The sequence below is a fragment of the Canis lupus genome, chromosome 24 (genome assembly GCF_003254725.2).
Source record: "Canis lupus dingo isolate Sandy chromosome 24, ASM325472v2, whole genome shotgun sequence".
NCBI classification, from domain to species: domain Eukaryota; kingdom Metazoa; phylum Chordata; class Mammalia; order Carnivora; family Canidae; genus Canis; species Canis lupus.
The window spans coordinates 34817275-34837770 of record NC_064266.1 but is presented as its reverse complement, the minus strand read 5'-3'; the positions used below and the strand labels follow the sequence as shown (position 1 = coordinate 34837770).

At 52.6% G+C, this 20496-nt stretch overlaps 1 protein-coding gene across 6 annotated transcripts in view; it reads left to right on the top strand.

Moving 5' to 3' along the window:
- SULF2 (sulfatase 2) overlaps positions 1 to 20496 on the top strand; it is a 118793-nt gene that overhangs the window by 74985 nt on the left and 23312 nt on the right. For all 6 annotated transcript variants that reach the window (XM_025470344.3, XM_049100666.1, XM_025470347.3 and 3 more), the window contains exons 4-5: positions 3904 to 4055; positions 15870 to 16039. In XM_025470344.3, the coding sequence (XP_025326129.1) occupies positions 3904 to 4055; positions 15870 to 16039 (322 nt within the window). The remainder of the gene's footprint in view (positions 1 to 3903; positions 4056 to 15869; positions 16040 to 20496) is intronic.

Here is a 20496-nt window from a genome sequence, read left to right as displayed (position 1 = left end):
TTTAGCATTCCGACTGGCACAGTCATCGGGAGGGACCTTGCCCCAGATCTTCAGGGACAAACCATAGGCTCACAAGCTGGATTTGAGGGACCTGGGAGAGAACCCAATTTTCCCAGCAGGGAATTCAGAGCACCTTTCCCCCTGGCTCTTGTATGCCCTCTGCAAACTGAGGGAAGTTCTGTGCTTCTGAAATTACTTGTGGTCTTGGGGTACTTTCAGAATGTGTCCTGACTCCAGGAAAATGCAAAAGCTAATGTATAATATTTCAGGGGATGTGCGGACCCTTTTAAGGTTCCCTGCCATGCCTCTTGTTGCTTCTCCTCATGATCTCATCCCTCTATCCTCTAACACCTTCCTCCCTCACTGGCCTCCTTTGGTTCTCAAAGGCCCCCAAGCTTATCCCTACCTCAGGACCTTTGCACATGCTATTCCCTCTGTCTGGAGCAGTTTCTCTTGTATTCCCGTTCCTTTGACTCATTCTCATCACTGCTCAGCAGCCTTCCCTGATCACTCAACCCAGTGACGCCTCCAGGGGTCCACCTCTGGCCACTTTGTTGCAATGCTATCCTTTATTTCCTTTGTCACTGTTTTTGCCAACACCACCACCCTTACTTGCCACGGTCCTCCACTGGAATGTCCACCTCATGAGGGCAGAGACCCCGGTGGCCTCATTCACTGCTGTGTTGCCATTGCCTGGTATACCATCGGGGCATAATAAATAGTTGTTGATACATGAATCCACACATGCCCAAGGCAGTGTTACCCCATCCCGATTTTTACCACGCATGGGCACAATGATTTATTATTCCCTTAATATTTTCCTCCCAGTTGTTTTACTCACCTGGCCCTCCGTCTCTTTTTGTAAATAAAGTTTTATTGGAACAGAGCCATGCCCACGTATTTATTATCTGTGACTGTTTTCTACAACTCCTGAGTACTTGCAGTAGAGACCATCTGGCCCACAAAGCCTACGGCATTTACTGTCTGGGCCTCCGCAGGAAATGTTTGCTGACCCCTGTCCTTTGTCATTCTTCTCCAAGGAGGGGGAGCAGGAGAGAGTGGAGAGAGGCCCGACGTGCTTCCAGAGTAGAGCTCCTTACTATGGGAAGACGCACCAAGCGTAAGGAATAAGGTCATTGATGTTTAGTAGATCTTATCTTCTGCACTGGACTTGACCTCGAGGGGCCTTTCTAGTCCTCCCTGTGCGGTTCTTTTAGGGAGGAACGTGCAGTACCAGGGCTTCTCACCTGCAGACTCCTGACATTCTACATGGGATGATGATTCTCTGCTGCGGGTGGTCCTGAGCCTTGTAGGATGTTTAGCAGCATCTCTGGCCCCCACCCCCTGGATGCTGGCAGCACGTCCCACCCCAGTCTGTGACAAAACCAGAAGCCAGTCTGCAGACATTGCCAAGTGTCCCCTGAGGGGCAAAACCGCCCCTGGTTGGGCATCACTGTTTCCAGGGGGCGGATGCAACAGTGTCTGACCATGTTCCTGGGGGAAGAATCAGGGCTCCCTCTGGCCAGGTGCTGGGACACCGCAGCCCCTGACTCCAGCCCACACCTCAGTCCTCGGACCCAGCCGGGGACCTGTGGCCGCTGTGTGAGCAGGCACCCAGCAGGCACCCAGCACCTAAATATTGGATGTCCCCAGAGACTCAGAGCCGGGGCAGCCACTCCCCCCATCCCTCATCCCCAGAATGCCAGGGATCTTTCTGGTTTTGCTTTGCCCTCACACGCAAAGGGAGGCCCCACCCTGGGCCTTACCCCGAAGCTGCTCAGGGCTCTCCCTTCCTATTTTCACCTCCTCTGGTGCCCAGATCCTTCTGGGAGGTGTTTCCTCAGCTGCAAGGAGAGGACTGGATGGACATGCTTCCCCTTGCCCCATGGCACAGGGATTCGGGAAAGGCTGCTTAGGTCCTAAAGAGGCTTCCAGCTCCCAGTCGGTGCCAGCCACCTGCCAGGCCTCCAGGAACCACCCCCTCCCCTTCCCCATGGAGAGCTCCTGCTGCATCCTCGCTCTCCCAGCTCAGGCCTCTCTTCTCTGGGAGCAAGAAGCTGAAGGCAGCTCCCCATGCTTTCTCGAAGGTTCCAGATAGAGGAACCCGTCTCATCCTCCACTGGCAGCAGAGCCCAGGCTCAGTCCACTCCTCCTCCTACGGATGTTCAGCTCCCCTGTCTCCTCTCATCTTGGGCCCTGAACTGGCGCCCACTGAACGCTCACAGTTTGCCAGGCCCGGTGCTAAGCCCTCTGCTGGCGAGATCTCTCTCACTCCCTTCACCCATCTGGAACTCTCGCCTTCTCGCGCTCAGCACCAGCTCCTGTGGGTCTCAGAGCCCCAGGGTCCTCATCCGAAGCAGAGAGCCAGCACGGGGCCTCCGTCTCTGGGAAAACGCTCACAGATTTTTCCATTTCTTAAAAATGGTCCTATAGGTGGTCATTATTAAAGATCACACTTGCTTGGTGGGAAAGGAAAAGAACGAGAAAGCATCATAAAGAAGATCTTGCATGTTGCCTCTTCACCCACATAGTTTGGGAGTAGATCCCCTTCGCGATGAATCAGGGTGATCTTTACATAAGCTCTGTTGCTGGCGTGAAACGTGCATGTGGAGACGCTCACTGCTCGTGAACGTCCAGGCCAGTGGGGTTTCGTGGGTGCTTCCGGCAGGAAATAGGGCAAGGCCGTCCCCCGAGAAGCACACCCATGGCCCTCGGTAACCACTGCTTGTTCTCCAGCACCAGAGATCTGTTTTGCCTCTTTCTGAACATCGTAGAAGTGAGACCATACAGCATGCTTTCATATCTGGTTTCTCTCTCTTAACGTGATTAGGTGGCCGAGATGCATCTGTGTTCTTGAACATGACACCGGTCCATTCTTTCTTGTCCGGGCGTGGTATTCCGCTACACAAGTACCCAGCAGCGGAGCCAACCCCTGCTTTGGTTGATGGACAGCTGGCGTGTTTCTAGTTATTTGCTATCACGAGCAGAGCTACCCTGAGCACGTCCTGCTCGTGCCTGGTGAATGAATGGATGCCTCACTGCTGAGTAAATACCCAGGGTTCAGATCGCCCGTCGGAAGGCATGAGGGTGTCCAAGTTCAGCAGACACTGCTGGTCAGCCTCCCACGGGCGAGGGACCAGGCTGCACGACCCCTGGCTGGGTGTAAAGTCCCAGTTGCTCCACGTCCCCAGCAACATTTGGTATCGCTCGTGTTCTGATGTTAGGCACTCCGGTCACCGTGTAGTAGAGTTCAAGGGGTCCGTCGGAAAGAATGGGAAAGAATCGCGTTCTTATTTTTACGCACCTGCGTCGTAACTTAGCCGTGGCTTCGATTATGAAGGGAGGCCATGGACCATAGCACAAGAGAAGCTGTAATTTTGTCATCTGGAGAAATCACCGATACTGTGATATTCCATGGCAGTGTGGCAGATACCCCAAAATAAAATATTTTCATTTACCATTGCTTTGAAATTACTACTCTTCGCAGGGTACTATCTTTTTTAAAGGGTCATGTTACTACAGAGACAAGTTCTTTCAATGTTTAAGATAACTATACGTCAAAATGATTTATTTTCTCTGAGATCCAATGTATTTTATGCACATAAAAACATTTGAGGGCAGCCCGGGTGGCTCAGTGGTTTAGCGCTGCCTTTGGCCCCGGGCGTGATCCTGGAGACCCAGGATCTCTCTCTCTCTCTCTTTTTCTCTCTCTCTGTCTCTCATGAATAAATAAATCTTTAAAAAAAATTTTGAGAAGCAGGTCGGGGGTCTTTTCAAAGGACTCCATGGCTCAGAGGGTAGCCCTGTTTCCAAGCCTTGGGGACACCACAGTGGTGGTCGGGTGACAGGAGACTTTTGCTCTCTGCTTTCTCACGTGGCCTCATGATCCTTCTCCCCCTCCAGCTTTCTTCGGGAAGTATCTTAACGAATACAATGGCTCCTATGTGCCGCCTGGCTGGAAGGAGTGGGTCGGCCTCCTTAAAAACTCTCGTTTTTATAACTACACACTCTGTCGGAACGGGGTGAAGGAGAAGCACGGCTTTGACTACTCCAAGGTAAGTGCTGCCTGTCGCCGGCTGGGGGGTAGGGAGGCAGTTAGGAGCGTGACAAAGGAGCTTAACTACTTGGCTTCGGATGGTGACACTGATCTAAATGAGTGATCTCAAGCCAGCTACGTGCATCTTCTTCCTATTTTCATCTCTCAAATAATAGTCTCTGTTTCTGAGAGCATTGTTCACAATATGCTGAAACAGAATATTCTCACAGAAAGTGCGAGAACAGTCCAGTTCAGTGAATTTTCACCAGCCGAACAGGCAAATGTCACCAGCACCTGCTAGTGTGCTTGGTCAAGAAGCACAGTTTCACTGCCTGCCCCCAAAGCCCCTCCTTCCACCAAACACCCTCCCATAGGGACAGCCATGGCTCAGACTTGCAGCATGACACACGAATTCTGTGTCCGGCTCCTTTTGCTTCACATCCATGTTGTCACCTGGGGCTGTAGATCCTTCACTCTTGTGTAGCATTCCATTATGTGATTAAGCCTCAACTTGTTTGTTTTCCATGTCATGGCTTTTCTTTTTTTTTTAATATTTTATTTATTTATTCATGAGAGACACAGAGAGGCAGAAACACAGGCAGAGGGAGAAGCAAGCTCCATGCAGGGAGCTTGATGTGAGACTCGATCCCAGGACCCTGGGATCACAACCTGAGCCAAGGGCAGATGCTCGACCACTGAGCCACCCAGGTGCCCCATGTCATGGTTTTTCTAGTCCTGCTAATTTGTTTTATATAAGATAGAGTGCACAGATCTTAAGTGGACAGCTCAGGGAACTTCCATATATGGGTATGCCACCCAGGTCAAGATACAAGGATTTCCAGCCCCCAGAAGGCTCCCTTATACACCTATGCAGTCAAAACCCCCACTCCCGAGGTAACCTGTATTCCAACTTCCATCACCATGGATTGGTTTTGCCTGGATCATGTTGTGTGTGCTCTTTTGGGTCGAGCTTTATTCACTCAGCCTGACACCTGTGAGAGCCATCCCTGTGTCTGCCCAAGTCAGCAGTGTCCCCTTCCTTGTTGTGTAGCATTCTGTTATATAGATGGCAAGTAGGAATCCGTTCAACACCTGATGGACATTTTCGTTGTCTCCAGTTTGGCCCTGTTAAGAATCAGGCTGCTGTGAACATCCTTACACGTGGCTTTGTGTAGACCTACATACTTTTTCCTTTTGGTTACACACCTGGGAATAGAATTGCTGGGACACAGGATACATTGCATGGTTGAACCAGTTTACATCCCCAGCCAGGAATGTTCCAATGTTCCAGTTCCTTCACATTCCCCATTAACACTGGTATTGTCTTTTTTATTGGGCTGTTTTACTGGGGTATAGTGGTATTTCATTGTGGTTTTATTAGAAAGGTTTTTGATGATCACGTAAGTTAATACACGTAGAGCATCAGAAGAGCCTCTTCTACATAGCAATACTCAATACACAGGAGTTCAGATCAGGACAGCAAACTTTCCTCTACAGAGGGCCCTGTACTAAATATTTTAGGCTTTATAAGCCATACAGTCTCTGTTGCAACTACGTAAGTCTGCTATTATAGTGTACAAGCCACCGCAGGTAATGTAGAAACAAATAAGCTTGACTAGTTCCAATAAAACTTTATTTATAAAAACAGGCAGTGGGCCTGGTTTGGCCAAGGGGCTATAGTTTCTTGATTCCTGGCTTATGGGGAGGGAAGGAGGACGAAGGAGGAGAGATTGACAGTGATGTCTCATCTAAACTGTCTATTAAAAAAAACCTGGAGACCAACAAATATTCCTGTCCCAACTAAATCTTCAAAGCAGCCTTTGCATCCCCCATAGCTTTCTGGATCAGTTCTTTCCCCATTCTTCCCTTCCCTCTCTCTTCTGCACTGTCACTGCCACTAGCCCTGGGCCTGGCACCTGTCATACCCAGGGCTCTCTGGCTTAGAATGATGACTCCTCCCTAGTTCATCTCTCTCTGAATTGCTGCACAAGGTCCCTCCCCCACCCCACCCCCCCCTGCCCCGGGCAGATATCACCAGGGGCCAGGTAGTCACATACACAGGATAGCGAGCTGGGAGCAAGAGGGGACAGTCGAGAATAGTGGGGACTATGGAGCATGTATCTGTGTAGGAGGGGGTGATCAGGCCTCTCAGTCCCATGTGGAAAGGGGGCCCAAAATGGCCAGGTTTTCTGATTTTTCACCAGAAGCTACAAATTTGTGCATGTTTTCCTGTGAAACCTCCTGATTTTTTTTATTTTTTTAATAAATTTATTTTTTATTGGTGTTCAATTTGCCAACATATAGCATAACACCCAGTGCTCATCCCATCAAGTGCCCCCCTCAGTGCCCGTCACCCAGTCACCCCCACCCCCCGCCCACCTCCCACCTCCTGATTTTTAAATATTGGCAAGTCACTCAGACTTTTCTAACATCCTGCATGAATCAAGTGTGCCTGACGGCCAGACCCAACCTCACCCATGGATGTACAGCCTTGTCGGCCTACCTGGTGTGCTGCCCGCTGCCAGCTGCCTGCTGCCCTCCAGGGACTGGACGCTGGATTCTCTCTTGGGGTCAGAGGACTGGGGTTCAGAGCCCCACCTTGACACATATTATGTGCTCTTGCTTATGCTCCCTACTCCTGAGAGGCTCAATTCCCAAATCTGGAAAATAGGCATGCCACCGCTTACCTAATAATGTGCACATCTACTTACCAAGCACCTATGGTGGTCCAAGCAGCGGGGCTGGGAGTTTTGTTATGTGTGGTGTTTCTAGCCCTCCCAGCAATCGCATGCGTGAGTGGACTAGCTGGATCTGGTTACATTACTCATGAACAACTCTTTATGGAGAGCCTGCTATGTGCCAGGCACTGTGCCAGGTGCTGCTGTCCAAGGATGAACAAAAACAGACCCAGGTGCATGCAGTCTGGGATGTGGAGGTGTGTTATTAACTGTGAAGTGATGGCACATGATTAAAGCCGGAAGGCCACACCACGGTGTAGGAGCACAGGTGTGTGCACGCACAAACACATGGACACGTCAGCCCCGTCTCCTATTTCAGCATCCCCAGTATTAGCCAGTTCAACCAGACCAGCCTTGTTGCTTATTACAACCATCTCCAGATCTTTACTAGTGCTCTCCTGCCCTGAACTGGATCAAGTCTTATCCATCTTCTCTTTCATGAATCCTTCCCCGAGTGCCCTAAACTACAGGACATAACCTTTCTTGAATCAGACTGGCCTCTCTTGGTTGCTTGTGAACAGAAACCCATCTCAGAATGGCTCGACTAAAGAGGAAACCTGTCAGTTGATTTAACTGGTCCAGTAGTAACGGCATCAGATGTGGCTGGATCCAGGGGCTCAGACAAAATCTTTAGGGGGTGGTTTCTCCTCTAAGCTTGGTTTTCTTCTCTTCAGTGCCATTTACAGCCTCTCTCCCTCCTCTCCCCCTCCCTCCCTCTGGCCCTCCCTCCCTCCCCTCTCCCCTCCCTCCTTCCCCTTCCTTCCTCCCCTCCCTCCCCCCTTCCTCCCTCCCTCCTCCACTATCCCTATCCCACTCCACTTCTGGAAACACCAGCATATCCGGCATCCCTCCCACCTTTGACAGGGGATGACCTGTGATGTGCCGCCTCACAGAGTCTGCCCAGTTCAGGCCCCTGAGGCAGAAGCCACACATGACATCACATGGGCAGTGCCCTCTGCCCCACTCTGGGTCCCGCTCTGGGTCCCACTCTGGGCCCTGCTCTGGGTCAGACAGGGGCAGGTCCCACTCTGCACAGACCAGGCCCCAATCTGCTCCCTGGCAAGTGAATTCCAGAGCCCTGGTTGGATTTATAAGCTAACAACACAAACTGTAGTGTCTTGGAGCTGAACAGGCTGCTACTCCCCTCCCAGACTCAGCACAGGCTAATCCTCCAAAACCTAGAACACCCACTCGGGCCTTGTTAAGATTCGTCACCACGTCCACGCCCAGTCTCAGAGCAGCCCTGTAATCAAGTTACCCAGGGACACCAGAGTCCCTTTGGGGCTAAGGACGGGACATGCAGCCGCTGCTCTTTCACCCTGTTTCCTGCCACAGATGCATCCCCACTGTGAATGAGAGGAGCCCCGGGAGAAGATTCCCGGGCCCCCTGGGAGTGGAGGCCTGGGAACAGAGGGCTGGGGGCCCCCTGGGAGCCCGAGCTGGCTCGGGGCCAGGGCTGAGACCTGCGGTGGGCAGCAGGCAGTGGGGGCCCAGGTGTCCGAGGGAGCGGTGCTCCAGCACTCTGAGGAGGGAGATGCCTCTACTGGGGGTTGCTGCTGGCCTCAGTGGCTTCCCCAGCAGGCCCAGCTGGAGAAGAAGGGATGGTCCTTCCCTAGTTCCCCTCAAAAGGCCCTCTGAGGGCTGTCCTGAGTCACTAATCTCAAGGCCAGATGCCCTGGAAAGCGTCCTGATGGCGAGGTGGACAGAGAGGCAGCAATGACGAGAGAGGAATGATGTAGCACCCGGGCGGAAAGCCAGAGCAGGCTGGAGAAGCCGGGACTGGCGGTGCAAGGGAGATAGGAACGGCTAGGCTTGGGTCCTGGAGGAGGCCCAGGTGCTGGGAAGGCCCTGAGAGATGGTGGTCTCTGTAAACGTGAACGTGACCACCCCTCAATCCGGCATCTGTGCTTCTCTGTTCTAGAGAAGCCTCCCTCATCTGCGGAAGGGGACCTGGCTCAGCTGTTGATAGCAGCTTTGCTTGTTAATTGAAAGAAATCGATGAAGGCCACCAATACAGGAAACTATTAAATGACCACAAAGGATCCCTACCCTGGAGGGTTCTAGAAAAAGACACGGGGGCTCATTTTGATGTAAAGCCATCAAAAGGGCTTTGGACTTAGGACTGATGGCAAGAGCAGGTTGCAGAGAGAGCTCCTCCAGACCCCTGTTCAGATGTCACCTTCCTAGAACACGATGTGTCAAGGGCATCCCCACCTCAACTCTCCTCCTCACCCCCTCAGCTGGTCACCGCTGACGCACCACACCAGTGTGTAACCAGGTTCGCTTATTAATGTCTGTCTCCTCACGTTAGAATACAGACCCATGAGGATCCCTGGGTGGCTCAGAGGTTTGGCACCTGCCTTTGGCCCAGGACACGATCCTGGAGCTCTGGGATCGAGTCCCACGTCGGGCTCCCGGCATGCAGCCTGCCTCTCCCTCTGCCTGTGTCCCTGCCTTTCTCTCTCTATGTCTATCATAAATGGATAAACTTTAAAAAAAAATGATATTAAAAAAAAAGAATACGGACCCATGAAGGCAGGAGTGTGGGTTCTTTGTGTTCACTGCTGTGTTTGTTGAGTGACTGAATGAACATGCACCATGTGATCTGATCAATGTAAAAAACACACATAAAGGGCACCTGGGTGGCTCAGTGGTTGAGTGTCTGCCTTTGGCTCAGGTTGTGATCCCAGGGTCCTGGAATCAAGTCCTGCATCGGGCTCCCTGCATGGGGCCTGCTTCTTCTTCTGCCTGTGTCTCTGCCTGTCTGTGTATCTCTCATGAATAAATAAATAAAATCTTAAAAAATAAAAAAAGATGCATAAAGCAGTACTACAACACGTGTAACAATGCAGCCGAGAAAATACTTCCTGGTAAAGGACAAAGGGGGCCAAGAGCAGAAGCAGGGGTGAGGAGTAATGAAAGTAAAGCACATTTGCTTCTACTGTTTTCATCGTCACATGGAAAACACAGGTGTGTGATTCTTAAGGAGTAACGAGTAGCACTTACCGAGATGTAACATGCTGCAGGTCTGTTGGGATCATTCTACCTGAATTAACCCGTGCATTTCTCACCATAGCCTACATGGTATATGCTCTTACTCTTACCAGCACCTAAGGAAACTGAGGCACACAGAGGCTGAGGAATGAGACCACACAGCTAGTAGGCGGTAAAGCAGGATTCAAACCCTGGGCCATCTGGCTTCCAAATCCATTCTCTGAACTAGGGCCCGTGGGCCAAGACCTGCCTGACCTGCCTGCCAAGGGTTTTTGTTGAAACTTTGAGCTTAGGAATGGTTTTTACATTTTTTAACTAGTTAAAAAAAAAAAAAAAAAAAAAAGAACAGCTTTCGTGACAGGTGAAAAAATGACATGAAATTTACAATTTAGCGGGGCCTCCAGTTTTAGCAGCACAGACATGGCCATTCATTTCCATGGTGGCTGCTTTCCCGTACAGAGACCGTGAGCAGTAGTTGCAACAGAGACATCTGGCTGCAGAGCCTCACATTTCCTAGCTGACCCTCTACAGACAAGGTTTGTTGGTGCTTAGTGTGAACCACCATCTACTCATTATTAATCTTGTTTCTGGGGGGAAAAGTGACAGAGCAGGCAAAAAAAACAAAGGTTTGAGGTCTAGCTGCGAGTGCATTGCTTGTTAGTTTTGTGATCTGTTTCCCCATCTGTGAAATGGGCACAGCGTCTACTTCCCAGAGTTGTCGTGAAGGTCCGTTGAGCAAACATATGACAATAATAAGAGCCAGTGTTCATTGTGGGTTTTCTCAGTGTCGGGCTCCTTGCCAAGTGCTTTCTTCACTCGTCAGATGCTCGCACCACCATCTGAAGAAGGGACTGTTTGTTACCAGGCCCATTTTTTAGATGCAGAGACCGAGGTGCAGAAAGCTGAGTGGTTGGCCCACAGATAGCCGGTGGAAAAGCTGGGGTGCAAACCCAGAGTTTCCGACTCCAGAGCCCTCAGTCTCATGAAATATGATTGCTCCTTAAAGCGATGAGAATCTCTCTTGAACATGAACTGCTGTAGAAGCCTCCACGGGTGCAGGGTCAGTGTGATGATTCAGAATAAAAGTTAGACCTGCTGCCTGGGAAGCCAGCGGCTCAGAAAAGGAGACCCTCTTGTTACAGAGTGACTTCCAAGGGAAGAGAATATCAAGAGTGGGCTCGAGGGCTGCCCCCCTCCCTGCCCTCAAACCAGGCCTCAGGAGTGAAGCCATCGTTCTCAAGGCACAGCCCTAAAGCAGCTCATGTGGGCTTCCCAAGCAGAAAATTTAACTAGTCCTGGGAGCCAGGAGACTCCATGTTGGGGAGATGCCCTGAGAGATTTGGGGTGAGCTGGCTTATCAGACAAGAGGTAGAACCACCAGCTTCCATGGGGCAGAAGTGTGAGGATCTCCCAGGAGGCACCCATGGGACACGTCTCTCCAGGCACCCAGGTCCAGGCAAGAAGAGGAGCTACCCATCATGTCAGCCATGGTCCCGTCTCTTGTCCTTACAGGCTCTGTCCCTACCCCCAGCAGCCAGAGGTAATTCTGAGTGAGTGAAAACCTCCTGGCCCTCCCCGGTCCCCTGCCTTGTTACTGCTAATGAGAATGCTTGTCCATACCCTGCTCAGGACTCTGATCACCATGGGGACATGGACCTGTGACCACAATCCGAGCCCTTAACAGGAAGCCGGGTGCCCTGGGAACAGGCACCCAACAAGTATTTGTTAAGTGAGCACATAAATGAGAAATGGTGGCAAAGGCCAAGCCTGAAGAGCGAGGCAGGGCATGAGACAGGCCAGGCTGTCCTGTCGCCAAGCTCCCCAGGAGCGGCCCCACACCCACATGCTTCTTCAGCTAAATAACTAGTTGGAGAAGAGATGCTTTTGCCCAGAGCCGCAGATTAGCAATCCCCACAGATGCTCTGGGTTCTTCTTGGTTGGTTTGTTTGGTTTTTTCTTTTTAAGATTTTATTTATTTATTTGACAGAACAAAGCAGGGAGAGAGTCATGCAGAGAAAGGGAGAAGCAGGCTCCCAGCTGAGCAGGGATCAGGGATGGATCCCAGGACTCCAGGATCATGACCCAAGCTGAAAGCAGAAGCTTAACCGACTGAGCCACCCAGGCACCACCCCTTCTTGGTTTACTGATCACAGTCAGTTGGAGGTCACGACGGAGAGGGAAGGCGGGACACAGCTGTGGCTGCTCAGCTCCAGTTAGGGGGGAAGTCCCCAGAACCTGGCATCGCCACTCACCTGCACAGGCGTGGTCGGGGGTTCACCAGGGGAAAGTCTAGCACCTCACCTAGGGAGTGGGAATAGGCCTGGCGTAGGGCTGAAGGGGGCAGAGAGGTGAGTTCCTCATTATCTATTAGCTGATCTCCAGGTTCTAGAAAATTCACCTTTTAGCCTGCTTGTTCCCCTCCACTCTCACCAGTGCTTCCTGTTAACAACGCACTTCCCTGACTCCTTCATGGCTGACCCCAGGCACCCAGCTCAACTTGTCCAGAACTGGACTTAGCACTCCTGCCTTCACCCTGACTCCTCTTTCTCCCAGAACCCCATCTCTGTAGCCTTCACCCAAACCAGAAACCAGGTGGCAGGGCGCAAGGGGGGTGGGGGTGGGGGTGACCACCCCTCTTCCCCCATGTGCAGCCAGTGCACACATCCTGTCTATCGAATCTGCTCCCACATGACAATGCCACTCCACCACCCTGGCCGAGGCCCCCCCACCCCCACTCTGATGCCTGGACCTGACTCAAGTGCCGTGGCCAGAGAGACAGCATGTCCCCATTGGTCAGCCTGGGGCTCACTGCCCGCCCCTGGAGTAAGGGCAGGGTCCCAATCCACATGGATGGTTGGGGGGAGTGGGTGTGCAGCATGCCACATGTCACAGCAGACGCCCCGTTGCGACCAGCGGAGGTTGGCAAAGGCTATGCCAGCGTAGGAATGGCTTTGAGGAGGACCCAGAAGGGTGGGTGGCTCTCAGATATGCGGAAAACGTGCCACACCACCAAGACAGCCAGTGCTAGCTGACTTCTCAAGAGCTGGCGACGTGCAGCGTACCCTGTCGAGAGCTTCACATCTCGTAGCACTTGAAACCCTCCTGCCAGCCTTGAGAGGCAGGCACGGTAATCACGCCACACACGCTTCTGAACACGTGATAGCACCGGCTAGAGGAGCCCCCGAGTCACCCTCTGGGGTCCCCTGCCTGGCCTGCCCCCTCCCAGGGAGCTAGCCAGTCCCCTGCCAATTGCCACGGATGCCTTCATTCTGTTATTCCACATGCAGATCCCTCGAACAAGGTGTGCCGTCCGGTGTGGTTCTCACCTGTATCTAAATGGCGTGTCATGCATGTCCTCCTACAGCCTGCTTTCCTCACTCGGGGTCAGGTCTGCGAGGTTTGTCCATGTGCAGGGGACAAACCTCGCAGGTTTGTTCTTTTTGGATACTGTATCATTGCATCGTATGTCTTCTCTGCAAATGGCTGTTTATGGTGGCTTTTTTAAAAAGCATCTTTAATCACAGCCAAGCAAGCATATAGTTCCAAAGCCAGGCAGTGAAGATGGGTTTATTCCAGAGGGCGGGAGGCCTCCGCCCCGTTCCCCACCGGCGGGGGGCAGCAGGTGTTCTGGGCTCTCAGTCACTTCCACAGTTGTCTCTGTCATTTTAAGAACCTTCCCTGCCCCCTTCAGGTCATGCTTCACAAGGGCAGCAGAAGCTCTTTGAGTCAAGTGACATGTAATGGTTTTTTATGTAATAGGTTCTGCAGAACCCCCATATAAAACCTTGTTTTTAACACTGCCCAAAATTAGTCATAAAAAGTATTCCAGGAAAATAATACAGAGTAGCAAGTGATTTTCTCCCCTTCTCTCCCTTTATCCCAGACCCCAGCTAGCACTCTGATATCTGTCCTTCCAGATTCTTCCTTGGTGCTCAAAAGCATATGAAGTTAGGGGTTTGGCTTCTCCTCTCCACCCTGCCTCCCGCCCTCCCTCCCTCCCCACAGAAAGACGGGACCTTCCTGGTTTGAAAGGAGCTCGCTCTTTCCCATAGCAGCATAACCTCAGTACAACTTCCCACCTCAGCAACTACAGATCTGCTTCCCAGTAATGTCTGCACAGCACTGCGTAGTTTGAAAGCAGCGTAAATTCATTAATCACGTTCCTGTTGCTGGTCACCGTGATACATTTTTGCTTTGTAAAAAACTGCAGGCCTGCCTGGGTGGTTCAGTTGGTGAAGCGTCTGCCTTCAGCTCAGGGCATGATCTCAGGTCCTCGGATCAAGTCCCTCATTGGGCTCCTTGCTCAGCGGGGAGCCTGCTTCTCCCTCTCCCTCCACCTGCTGCTCCCCCTGCTTGTGCATGAACTTGCTTGCACTCACACGCTCTCTCTCTCTCACTCTCTCAAATAAATAAATAAGGTATTTTAAAAGGAAAATCCTAAACACCACTGCAGTGGCCATCCTCGTGCATCTGGTACAGTGCACAGGTGTCCCTGAAGGTGTCTTAGAAGCACGGGCACGCCTGTCGTCCTGTTGTACCTGTCATGCAGTTCACTTCAGGGTAGAAGCTGTAGCCACTTCTTGACTTTTTCTTCTCTAAAATAATATCGCATTTTGGAAGGGATCATTTTGGACAGAGCTGCTTCCCACGGAGCAGAAGGTAGATTTCAGGAACTCCTTACCTTCTCGAGAGATTAGCAACGAAAAGCTTTTAGCAAGTTCAAGAAGAGTTTAGGCAGATCTCAGCTTCTTAGCTGAGCTTTTAAAGCCTTCAACTTCCGTTGATTCCTTTTCCCCCAGCTCCTCCCTCACCTGCCCGTTGTCTAAGCGGGTCTCACCTTTCCGACATCCCCTGCTTGCACCTGTTTGTGCTGTTACTTCCCGCTGACATCCCTCAAACACACACATGCTCCTTTCCTGCCTCAGAGTCCCTGCATTTGTCCTTTCCTCTGCCTGGAACGCTTCCTCTAGACCAGTGATTCTCAGTCCTGGCTGCACACTGGAACCCCTGGGAGCTTTTAAAAAGCCCAATGCCAGGCGCCTGGGTGGCAGATGGTTAAGCTGAAGGCAGCTCAGGTCATGATCCCAGGGTCCTGGAATCGAGCCCCATGTCAGGCTCCCTGCTCAGCAAGGAGCCTGCTTCTCCCTCTCCTTCTGCTGCTCCCTCCTGCCCATGTGCGTGCCCTCTCTCTCTCTCTCTCTCTCTCTCTCTCTCTCTCTCTCTCAAACAAATGAATAAAATCTTTAAAAGAATAAAATTAAATTTAAAAAATGAAAAGCCCAGTGCCTGGGGAAGGCCACACACCAATTAAACCAGCATCTCTGGGAGAGTAGGCTCACACATGAGCAAAGCTCCCCCAAGGAATTTTAGCAGGCAGCTGAGGGTGGACTCCATTGATAAAGATCTTCCTGTGCCCGGCTCCTCATCACTCAGGACTCAGCCCAAATATCACCTCCTCAAAGAGGCCCTCCCTGACTGCCCCAGCCTAACTATGTCCCGGCTCCTTTGTCACAGTTTATTTCCTTCATCTGTCACACATGGTCACTATCTGAATTCTGTGTTCACATGTCCGGCTGCCCTTGTCCCCGGCACAGCACTCTGGGAATATAGGGCTGTCACCACCCTGTTCGAAGGTATTTCTGGAGCCTTGGGAAGCCTTCAAGTTTAGGAACCAAGACTCAGGAGGCCTGGCTGTGACACTTACCAGCTGTGTGACAATAGGCAATTCACTTAACTTCCCTATGCCTTAATCTCTTGTTCTGGAAAACAAAAATTCTCATCACACCTACTTTCTCCAGTCATATAAGAATTAAATGAACTGATATAAGTAGACACAGAACTGTTCCTGGCATAGCATAAGCACTCAAAAGTGTGAACTAAGATTATTTTAGTATCTGTGATGAATGAATGACAAATTGCATCTTTTCCCCGATCCTCCCTAACTCCCTCTGCTTATTTTTCTCCATTAGCACCATTCGACATTCCATGTTTTCCTTCCTCTTTTATTGCCGATCGGCTCCAGGAGGGCAGGGATGGTCTGTCTGAGTCACTGCTGTGCCCCAGCTCCTCACAAGTTCTCCTGTCTCTCCCCGACCCCCCAGGACTACCTGACGGACCTCATCACCAATGACAGCGTGAGCTTCTTCCGCACGTCCAAGAAGATGTACCCACACAGGCCAGTCCTGATGGTCATCAGCCACGCGGCCCCCCACGGCCCAGAAGACTCCGCCCCCCAGTACTCAGGCCTCTTCCCCAACGCATCTCAGCACATGTAAGCTTGGGCACCCGGCCCGCAGAGCCGCTGGGTGGCGTGAAGGTGGGAGGGGCAGGCTTCAGGTTGGTAATGACAGTGACAAAGTTGTACCTTCTCTCTAATCCTCCTGGTTCAAAGAACCCAGAAACATATTGCTCCCCTGTGGGGACACTGGACACATATCCAACCAGCCTGGCTAACAGACCAAAGCAGGTGGCAAATGTTGTCAAGTCAGGACCCTTTTGTCCTCCAACACCCCTGGAGGTCTGTGCGTTGAACTGCATCGCAGTATAATGGTTTCCTTTGTAATCCTGTGTGTTTCATGTGATGGACTTTAAATCTTTTTTTTGAGAAGGGGTCGATAGCTTCATCAGGCTACAATCTATTCAGCAGCCTTTCCTGAGCTCTTGACCGTCCGGCAGGCTCCAAGCTGAGTCCTTACATTGCACCAAATCCCTAAATATTCACAACGACCCTCGAGGTGTATTTATCCATTCCTGCATAACAAATCATCCTGACATTGAGCCGCTAAAGACACAAATGTGTATTATGTCACAGGGTGTGTGAGTCAGGAACCTGGGAGTGGCCGGTCTGGAAGGTTCTAGCTCAGCAGTTCTAATCCAGGTGTCAGCTGGGGCTGTAGCCACCTGCCGCCAGCCCGGGGTTCACTCAACACGGCAGCTCCTTGACCAGCCAGCCTCTCCATAGTGTTGCTTGAGTGTCTTCACCACATGGCAACCAGCTGGCTTCCTCCAGAGCAAATGATCTAAGATAGAGGAGTGGATTGGGGGCCCGGGGTCAACACACAGAGGTTGAGATGGAGTCTTCCGTGACCTAATCTAAAAGTGACACGCCATTGTGGTGCTGTATCCTATTGGTCACACAGACCAGTGCTGCCAGTGTGGGAGGGGCTACACAGGGTGTGGTTCGCGGGAAGTGGGGGCCCTCGAGAGCTATTGTGGAGGCTGCCTACCACACCTGCTATTCCCATTTCACAGATGAGGAGACTGAGGCACAGAGAGGCGAGGCAACTTGCAGCTGGTACACAGCAGAGCCAGATTCAAACCCTGCCCCTAGCTGCACCTCCCATCTCTCTGCCCACCCCTCCCATCCTCCTCCTCCAGCTGGCTAGTCAGTCTTTCTGGAAAGTTCTCTTTCTCTCTGCCTCTAGCCACCTCCCGCTTCACAGTGATACACGGCAGCCCTTGCTGTGACATTGGGGCGACAAGGACAGGGCAATTTGGAATCCGCCTGAATGTTCTGGGTGTTTAATTTTCATCATAATCAGACCGCGTTGCCCTCCTCATTCCTGTGCTGTAATTACTTTCTGACAGCGCCCAGAGTGGCTCCGAGAGGACGAGGCGGTGCGCTAACCTCCTGATCCCCTGGTCTTCGGGGCGGAGATTGGGCAGGTGGTGAGCCACATTCCAGGAGCTGCAGCGCCCCCCTTGCTCCCCAGCCCTGCCTCTCTGCAGCACCAGCCACCCCCAAGGGTGGGGGGAGGAGGCATGTGCCCGGCTCCATCCCCCCCCCCCAGGGGGGGTGGGGGTGGAAGGCAGGTCTGCTTTGCTTCTGCAGCTTCTCCTTTAAAAGAAGCACTGGCATCCCTCCTCCCCAGCAGCCCTAGAGTTTCATGATGAGATTGTTTGACATTGCCTGCTCATTTATTTTCCCTTTGAAATGAAAATTATAGAAATTGAACATGAGTAACGCCTGCTATTACTTACCCAGAGAACCCCCCGTCGCCTTATTAGGGGTGTGTTTGGAAGGCTCTCCTATCTCTGGGGTATAATCATTTCCAAAACAAAACCAAAAACCAGAAACTTCTGCAGCTGGGATATTTAATTATGACAGGCAAGGGGGGGTGAGGAGGGGACAGGGCCCTGCTGGTGGGTCAGAGTTCCAGATCCTTCTATTCGGAGGCTCCTGTCAGACTGCCACCCAGTCAAACCTGGTGTCCTGTCCTTGACGTGGGCCTCGTGGGCTCTCACAGATGCTGCTCGATGCAGCGTGGCCCCGGTCCACCTACCCAGGGCCCCCACCCACTCCCTGCTCTGCTCCACGCACACGAGGATGCAAACAGACACACGCAGACTCACACAAATGTACACACGTATACAAAGATACAAAGAAATACACACGTAGATACACAGACACACGCAGAGGTACAGAAATGCACACACAGACTACCCAGAAACAGACACAAGGATACGAACAGATACACAAATACACACATAAACACAAACACAGACACGGACATATGATTACACGGACACACGAAGACACAGACACACAGATGCAGGCATACAAACAGAGATAGACACCCAGACACACAGATGCACAAACATGCAGACACGTAGTTACACAAACACGCAGACGTACACACAGAAGCAGACAGACAAACACACCCCGACCCCCACTGGCCCCCAGAGCTCCCTTCAAGGTGTGGCATCCTGTGGTGGGTTCACGGTGGGTGTCAGGTTGCCTGGGCTCCAGATGCACAGGGAGGGGCTGGGGGACAAGATCCTCCTCCCACTGCCCCCCGCAGAGCAGAGGGGGTGCTCGCTAGCCTTAGGGGCCCTGTTGTGAACACACCAGACATTCCTCAGATTCTTGAGGAGGTGAGGCTTTCCCCTCTTTGTTTGGCACGCGGCTGGGTTCTTGTGAAAATGTGGCCTCCTCCCCAGAGAGCCTGGCCTCAAGCAGGTGACAGGCAAGCAGGCAGTGGCCTTCGAGCTTGCCCCCCCACCCCCCAACCCTGCTCCCGAAGAGGGCTCAGGGACAGGGCTTGGAAATCACTCCTCTGCAGGCTCCTGACAAACCCACCCCTCGCTGTTCTGGAGGACAGACACCAGCCTAATAGAATCTAATAGATTCAGAGATGATTGCTCAAAATTACATCCTGGAATCTGGCCCCTTGGGCCTCCGGGAACAATTTTCCAAACAGCTCTGAGGACTGTGTCTGCCCCTGCCCCCAGCAGACCCCAGTTCCTGGGGTGGGGGCGGGGGGGGGGATTGTTCCTCCGAATGTTCTACATGGGGGTCAGGCCCTAAGCCAGCCCACAGGAGAGCGAGGCCTTGCTCCTGATCAAAGGAGGCTGGTGGCCGGGCTGGATTTAGCAGCGGGAGACCAGCCAGGGACTCAAAGCAAAGCCCAGAAGGAATCTCAAGGCTTGTGAGTCAGCCCGTAGCAACGGGTCCCCATAACCTTCAGGCCGCCCAGAGCTGCCGCCTGAAGGCTGCTGACCTTCCTGACCTTCCTGACCTCCCTGACCTCCCTGACCTCCCCCAACACTCTGGTATTCTCATGAATACCAGAGAGGCCGGGGCGGTCCTAGCAGGGCAGGCGAGGCTTGAGGGAGCTCCGCGCCCTCCCTGCAAGGAGTGCGAGTGCGCCCACTCGCCCACCCCCCCACCCGGGCCCCCTTCCTGGCCATTTTGAAAAGCCTTCTGTCTTGAGGCAGTGGAAACTCAACCTTTATTTTCAGCCTTGCCTGGGGAGGGGGTGAGATCTGACAGGAACCAGAGTAGCGCGAAGGATCCCCCGTTTTGTGGGGGACCCCACCCAGGACGCCCCACACGTCGGTGGGGTGTGGGGGAGCTCAGATCCTGGGGCCTGGCATGAGCTGAGCCGCACAGAGGGGCTCTGGCTTTGGGACAGGGTACTGGATGACCGGAATGCCCTGGAAACTTCCACAACCGTGAACCAGATTCACCTGTGTGTTTCGGCTGCTCCAGGCTCCAGCAGGAGTGACTTGGCCAAAGTTAGGGCCAAGCACTGATGGGTGGGAGGGTCTCCTCCCTGGGGGACTGGGAGGCAGCGGCCTGGAGTTCAGACCCCAGCTCCGCTGTGGTGGGATCGTGCCCTGGGGCAGGGAAGGTGGCACCTGCTCCCAGGCTGAGTGTTAAGGAGATGGTAGGAGGCCACCCTTCGAGCTGGCCCAGCACGTGGTACGAGGCCGCTGCTCCATGGAAGCCGGAGGTTCTGGTGATTTGTTCGGGGTGATGCGTCACCGCAGCAGTCCGCAGGGCAGAGGTCACGGGGTCCCCGGCTCCAACGCCCGCGTGCTGAGACCGTGGGCAGGTCCCCGAACATCTCTGACCTTCTGTTTCCTCCTCTGCAAACAGGTGATGAGAGCAAATGGGAAGAGTATTTGTAACAGGTGTTCAGCGCCGTCCTCACGCTTTCGGCCCCACATCCGTGACTAGTGTTGACCTGATGGTTTAGCCAACGTCCTTTTTCTTCCTTTTTTTTTTTTTTTAACCAAAATCTATTACAGAAGGAAACTCTGCAGTCGTGCCCTAACCACAATAACTCTCTTGCCCGAGGGACCCTGCAAATCAGCATTGGGCTCGGGAATTGGAGGGCGGGCCGTGCCAGGCAGGCTCTCCCCCTGAGCCTGTCCTCTCCTTGGAGCAGAGCCAGTTCTGGGGAGGTGCTAGGGACCCCCCCAGGGCTGGGCAGGCAGGCTGGC